Source organism: Hordeum vulgare, chromosome 7H (genome assembly GCF_904849725.1).
Source record: "Hordeum vulgare subsp. vulgare chromosome 7H, MorexV3_pseudomolecules_assembly, whole genome shotgun sequence".
Lineage (NCBI taxonomy): Eukaryota > Viridiplantae > Streptophyta > Magnoliopsida > Poales > Poaceae > Hordeum > Hordeum vulgare.
In genome coordinates, this window is record NC_058524.1 from 370,541,405 (window position 1) to 370,548,603 (window position 7,199).

The 7,199-nt window shown below is 40.5% G+C and overlaps 1 protein-coding gene across 1 annotated transcript; it reads right to left on the reverse strand.

Annotated features, from left to right (window-relative positions):
• Positions 1 to 455: 455 nt before the first annotated feature.
• On the reverse strand, positions 456 to 6,350 carry LOC123408711 (zinc finger CCCH domain-containing protein 56). The gene is made up of 2 exons (XM_045101766.1): positions 5,463 to 6,350; positions 456 to 972 (listed from the first exon to the last, which is right to left on the reverse strand). Exons 1-2 carry the CDS (start codon positions 6,268 to 6,270, stop codon positions 689 to 691), a joined length of 1,092 nt encoding a protein of 363 aa, XP_044957701.1. The 5' UTR covers positions 6,271 to 6,350; the 3' UTR covers positions 456 to 688.
• Between the last annotated feature and the right edge of the window lie 849 nt (positions 6,351 to 7,199).

Consider the following 7,199-nt stretch of genomic DNA (forward strand, 5'->3'; position numbering starts at 1 on the left):
CATAATGACATGTCTGCCCTCTGTTTTGTTTTTAAAAGAGGAGGATGGCGGTGATAGGAATGTAATTATCTCCAACTTTACAAGGGTAATGGATCATTAGCAATTCATAATCTGATTTTAGCTGGTGTAGAGTAGATTATGAGTTTTTAATAATCTGTCCATCTAGTTTTTATAATCTACATCGTAATTTGTCCTGTTTGAAGACATAATAAATTATAAAAACTGGATTATATAATCTGAATGGTTCCAAACAGGGTCTAGCCTAAGCTGTAAATTTTCTACTTTTCAGCTTTCTGTTATTTTCCTACGGTAGATATCTCTCTTCCTTCTCCAGTGCACGTATTATCTCTACTATCTCTCTTCCTTCTCCAGTGCACGTATTATCTCTACCTGTAAATCTTTCAGATGTTTTTAACCAGTAAGTAGGCTCCTTCACTCCCGACTGTTCTCAAAAATAAAAGAAACGAAACATGAACTTCAAACTTTCAGACATCCAGAAGACCAGAACACTACAATCCATACACCTCTCCCGGGAGTCCGCTGCAATCACGCATACAACAGACACAATACAAGTTGCGGCAACATAATGTTTTAAGTCTTACAACACGCAGACTCTTCTAGCACTAGTTTTTTGCAAATGCCATCCAGAACTAAACTGGGTAAAGGAGACAAGACGGCGCTCCTCTTCCTAGTCAGTTTCGTCTATCCAATCACCATAGATCCTGCTGATCTTGTCGGGGCCTTTCCATTTCTGGATTGGCCTCTGTAGCTGCCCGGACCTTTGGCTGGCCAAGGCGGAACGCTGTGACTGGCTGCCTAAATGGTACACGTCTGCATGAGGGGGCACCGCAGTGGATGCGGCAGTAGTCTCCACAGGAAGTTTCAAAGACGCCGCAGCCTGCTTCGAGTCCGGAGTTGATGCAATATCCCTCCCGTCAATGTCGACAAGTCCCCCGCCGTACTTGTGGAGTTCTGCAATTACAACCAAAATATGTCAATAATGTAAACGTCAAAAGATGTCAGGTACGTTATGTACAGTAAGGCCCTGTTTGGTAGCAAAGTGTTTTATATGTCTTGTCAGAATACTACAGCTTTAGAGATTACCGGTTTATATTTACATTGGGATGATTGGTTGCCTCTAAAAACCATCGTTTTAATACTATAGTACTACCTCCGTTTAAAAATATATGACGTTTTGGTAGGCTGAATTTGCCAAAACGTCATATATTTTGGAACGGGAGGTTGTATTTGCCAAACCATCGTTTTTTCTCTGTATTATAAAATAATAACCCCAGGCCTCCTTTTTAATAAAGGAGAATCCAAAAAGAACGGCATCACACATCATTATCCTCTTCCCCGCTATTCTCAACCTCTTCCTTACTATTCTCAACAAGTCGCCGTGTGCAGAGCGGCTATTAGACTGATCAGTTGCTTAATGCAAAGACGTGTGTGTTTGCTAGCTAACGACTAGCCAGCTTTTATAACATCGCTGCACCGAACAGGTTCTCAGTATTGTGGATACACTAAAATACTCTGTTATGTCAAGACCACGGTGTTCTATACCTATAGGATAAATTATTGCAGTTTTACTATACTTTCGTTTTTGCAATACTTTCTTACTGTTGTTTTTGCAATACTTTACTACCAAACATAGCCTAAGGCTCCCACCAAACAGGGCTTCAGTAAACAGCGGTTTCTCAGATGATTCCAAAAACAGTATGAACTCATAAGAAATAGACATGTACATAACAGCACAAAGTAATTAGGTGTCTATTTGTAACCTTCTAAGAAAACTCAAGACATTAAGCATGAATCATGCACCAGGCATGTGTGCGACCGAAAAAATGGCAAATGTGGTGCCAGTACTACATAATTTCATTTATCTTGCAAATGCTCATGCTGGTCATGGGCATACAATAGACAACATTGTGCAAGATAAGACCTGAATTGGAGATATCAATTGTCTACTGGTAATAATAAGGCAACACAAACAAAGAAAATTAGCATCGGGGCAAGTGGGCATCAGCCCATATGGCAATTATGCAAAGCCCAATAGACCAATACCACATTCCAGCTACACCTAGCATGACTTATTCTGAACCCAGAACTTAAAAGATGCATACCCAACATGGAAACAAAATATCACAATAACACACGGTCATTTTCCTAGCCCATATAAGCTAATCAGTAATCGGTGAGTTTGATGGCCAGATTTTACTGGGAGCTGGCTTCATAAAGAAAACAATATCTAGTCATGTCGAATCTGGTTTAGTTTTGATATCTTCCTTGATCCCTGGGTTTCTAATCCTACAATTACAAAGCAAGTAGTTTCATAACACAAACTGTTGTCACTTACAAACATGTATGTTAGCACCACTGAAAATATTATGTACTCCCTCCGTTCCTAAATATAAGTCTCTTTAGAGATTCCACTACGGACTACATACGGAGCAAAATGAGTGAAACTACACTCTAAAGTATGTCTATATACATCCGTATGTAGTCCATAGTGAAATCTCTAAAAAAGACTTATATTTAGGAACGGAGGGAGTACATTACTCTATAAGACTTCATAAGCCAAATCCAGATCAAGGTTCAAGATACCAGGGAATTTTTCCTATATGCTGGCGATACTACTGCCTGTAACCAACTTCTGTATAAGTGACACAATTGAGAGCAATTGTAAGGATGAACCCAGTTGGATCATTCATCTTTTTACCAGTGGACTGGATCCCAACTATTATTGTGCACAGCTAGACTGCAAAGAACCACATAGCTTGGAAACTAATTAAATTTGATGTGGACCAAAGGCAGAACATATAAATTTTTGTGAATGCTATCTCACTGTGAGTACCAGATGCAGACTCTGAACAATCTTCAAGACTAAGGTCATTTCGGGATAACATATATTCAGACTTGATATAAATATATATTTTCAAATAACAATATCTTTTAAACCGTAAATCCAATTTAAACATGTTATATATGAAATTTGATTAGAAAAATGTGTAGAGTTTGAATATGTTATTATTTTACATGTTAAATATTTTTAAAATACTATATAGGGTACAATGTTAAATCAATATTTGTCTTTATTTCATACTGATGATCTGTATTGTAACATGTAAACTTAAACGTCAATATTTGGGAAATGTTATATTCCTTGGGCATGATGTACTTGCACTAGGTTCTCTCTTTGTACATATTTCATGATCTAAGACCTTACGTACGTCTACGTGCTTTTCTTGGTAGAATCCACGCGCATTCTTACCAACGGACTACACTTTTTTTAGTGAATACACAAACAATTTTTATAGGATGTACATGCACTTATAAAACTGATGAACATCAGAAGTACATGGAGGTTTATTTTAAAAAACATCCGAACTATTCATCTAATAGTAATGAATGTTAATAGTTGATTTTTTTAGGATAACAGTTGAATTGATAAGTACAATCTTAATTTGCATTTCATCTATTGCATGTGATGGCTATACATATAGGCTTTTTTGAATATATGTAATTTTTATAAACGCGGCCTCCTCAGTGTCGAACGACACCACGTCGATGATGCCTGAGTGTGGCCGTAGGTGCACACCATCAATATGACGAGTCAGAATCAAAATTGGATCAAAATGATAGTGTCTCAGGTAAGAAATCTTTACTACCCGTTGCAACGCACGGGCATATTTGCTATTTTCAAATAATAAAGCATGGTCGGTTTCTGGTCGTACGTCATTCAAATTACCTCCTAGCTGGCGAGAATTACACTATGCCACCCATAAGTGAGAAAACGGTTCGTTGCACTACATTGACCATTCAATTTGGTTTATATAGAGTGCTGCCTCTAATTGAACACAAGCACACAGCTAGCCTAGTGGCCAACATCTTACTCCACCACTAGGAGACACGAGTTTTGACCCCAGCATCGCCCCTTTATCTTTTACTTCTTTTTTGTGTGTAAATTCAAATACTTTTTAAAATATTCATATCTTTTAAACCATAATTCCCAATCTAACATGTTATATATGAAAACCGCTCAGAAAATATGAAGATTTTATATATGCTATTATTTTACATGTTACTAATTTTTAGAATAAAATTTATGGTGCAATCTTAATTAATACCTTCTCTATATTGGTTATTTTGAAAATGCCTATTATTCATGTTTTCTGTCCCATTTAATTTGAGTAGATATAATAGTTTAATGCTCTCACAAAAGATAGAGTTGCCACTATAGCGGATGTTGATTCCTACTAGCTACTATATGCTAAAGGTTGCAATAGGTACATAGTCATCCTATTTCCCATCATGCCCAATAACCAACCAATATACGATGATGTAAACTAAACTGTTGATATGAATTTTATGTAAACAAGTGGCTTAATGTTGACCTATATATTTTCTGAAATAGTGCCCACAAAGATTTTAAAAAACACATTGAGTACTCTTCAAAAATCATGCAATCATTACATTTTTATGTAACACTACTTATCATGTTGTTTGTTATGTGGAGATTTCAAAGGATTTGCAAAATATCGTTCAATATGTATAAAAGGGTGATTTATTTTTCCCGTTGCAACGCACGGACATGTTTGCTGGTAAATTTGATATGGACCAAAGGCAGAACATATAAATTTTTGTGAATGCTATCTCACTGTGAGTACCAAGATGCAGGCTCTGAACAATCTTAAAGACTAAGATCATTTCAGGATAACATATATTAAGACTTGATCTAAACTAGAGTAGGAACTAGACCTGTCATGATGGTGTATTTTATAACCTATAGAGAACTCATAAACCTTGCCTGATCTGTTCTAGTAGTCCAGTAGCTCCGTTGGAAAGTACCTACTTCCAATCATAGAGTTTAAGGTAAAATGCTGAACACAGTTGAAAGCAGGCTTATGATGTATTGCCGTCAGTTATAAATAAGAAATAATTAGGTCTGTACACAAAAGTGTCGGGATATGTTTAAAATACAACCTATGATGTATTGTGGTCAATTATAAAGAAGTATCACTTATCTGAATGTACGCAAAAGCAAGCATCAGAATTGACTAGACAACTGTATTGCAGGTTCTATTTCAACTATAATGTGGGTTACATTCTCATTGATCAAATGGACATGAGTAAGGACAGACCCAGTGCTGGAAGGTTTGGGGAAGGATTATATGAGGAATCCTTACCCCTGCACAGTGCAATGCAGAGAAGTTGCTTCAAACCCAGGACCTCTTGGCACAAGTGGGGAGTACTTCACCACTGCGCCAAGCCTATCCTCCATCAAATGTGGACATGAGTAACTTTATAAAATATTATAGCCTCAGTGTTAATATGAAATGTGAAGACATTGCATGCAGAGAAAAGGAAAAAAATATATGCAACCTTATGGTAATAACAATTGAATAGGCTATCTGTAAAATTTGGGGGTTAAAGTCGATTATGAAAAAAAAAAAGGCTCTCACCAGCAGCTCCGTGAGCAAAGTGGCACTTGCTACCGAAGGGGCAGTAGCCAGTCATCTCCCACTTGTTACAAATCCGCGTCTTCCAATTCGACGGCTTCAGAATTGTAGGTCCATTTGGAGCGGCGGCAGCTGCAGCAGAGTTGTAGCTGCCCCCGCCAACCGACGGCGATAGGCTAATTGCGACGCTCTCACGCGCCTTGGACTGCTCATCATGCAAGAAAGTGCATGTGTCGCCATAAGGGCATCCCTCCTCGGTGTAGAACTTCTTGCAGTGCCGCCCCTTGTACGCTCTGCCAGACACGCTGTCACCAGGCACCACGTTGGACGACGTCATGATCGGGATCTGGTGCTCCTCTCTCTGTTCCGTCGCCTCCTCGTGTGCTGCCACGATCTCCTGCCAGTTGGGCGGCGGCTTGCGCAGCTCCTCCATCCCATGAGCGAAGTTGCAGTTGGTCACATAGGGGCACGTCCCTGCCCGGAACTTGCAACAGAGCTTTGTCTTGAAGAACATCTTCCCAATCGCGCGCGACTTGCTCGTGCTCCCCGCGTCGCCGCCGCCCGACGGCCCACTGCCCCGGGGCTTCTTGCCCGGCGGAGGCTGCTCGCTGCCGGCCCTTGAATGCGGCTGCGACGAGTTCCTATCACCGCCATAGCAACCCCCGCTAAGCCCCTGGTCGCCGTTCCACTGGCTGTAGTCGTCCTCGGTGGCCCAAATCCCGGAGTCCCCGCTAGGAGGCGCCGCAGAGTTGGCCCAGCTTTCGGGACCGGCGGCGTCCGGGATGATATGGATGGCGTTGGTGTAGTCCATGGCCACTCTGTCAGATCCCGATGATGGAGCGGCCTCGCTCACTTGGGGAATTTGGTTACAACCCTAGCTCGAGAACCCTAGTTGTACATGTACGAAATAATATATCTATTTTATAGGACAATAAAACTTAACAGAGCATTTCTGACCATCCATTTGCGTGATTGAAAAGATCTCGGCCGTTAAAACTGCTCTCTATGAGTCCCCCCACCGCGCGTCTTTTATTGGGCTAAATGTACTAAAGGCTTAAAAAAAAATCTAAACCCTATAGTTACCTGGGCCTATTCTCTCGGCCCATACGAGCGCATGCAAAAAAGACCGTTGCCCGCTAGCTGGCAAAAACGGGATCATTCGCTTCGAAGAGAAAGAATAAGGTGGAAGGGTTCTGTGTGAGAAAAGGAAAGGAGATCCGTCCACATGTGAGAGGCTGATGCGGGCGCTCGCTACGAGAGACGAGGGATGGGTCGATCAGTCTGGGATGGAGAGAGAGAGGAGGGGACCCGGTTGAGACTAGGATGCACGTCGACACCACACAATCATTCTTGAGTTTTTATGCACAAATTGATGGCGGGTGATATGCTCATCATTTCCGCTGCTTTGAAGTGAGTACATGCATATATTTTTCATTCGTACTACTGTTCACTCGTCTCTCTATTTCGACAGCACAACACCCTTCAACATGATGGTCGGCTAGGATTTTTTTTATTTCGTTCTACTTCATATATGATGGCCCTTTCCAACAATGCAATTACATTGTCCATCTCAATTAAAAAATTGTGCATATAGGAGATGTTCATGTTAGGTGTGACCATTGATTTGAGCAGATCTTGGAGCTCGGTGTTGGCATTTTCTTTACTTTTGCATATCATAATCCAGTTGTTTTTGGATAGTTAATTAATACACACCTTATCCTGTCATGTTTTACCATGCAT

Bases quoted from the DNA above. Each gene is read 5' to 3' on its own strand.
- LOC123408711 (XM_045101766.1), bottom strand. From the start codon at position 6,270: ATGGACTACACCAACGCCATCCATATCATCCCGGACGCCGCCGGTCCC. The intron at 973-5,462 runs GTGAGAGCCTTT...TTGTAATTGCAG, and splicing joins CTTTGCTCACGGAGCTGCTG to AACTCCACAAGTACGGCGGG.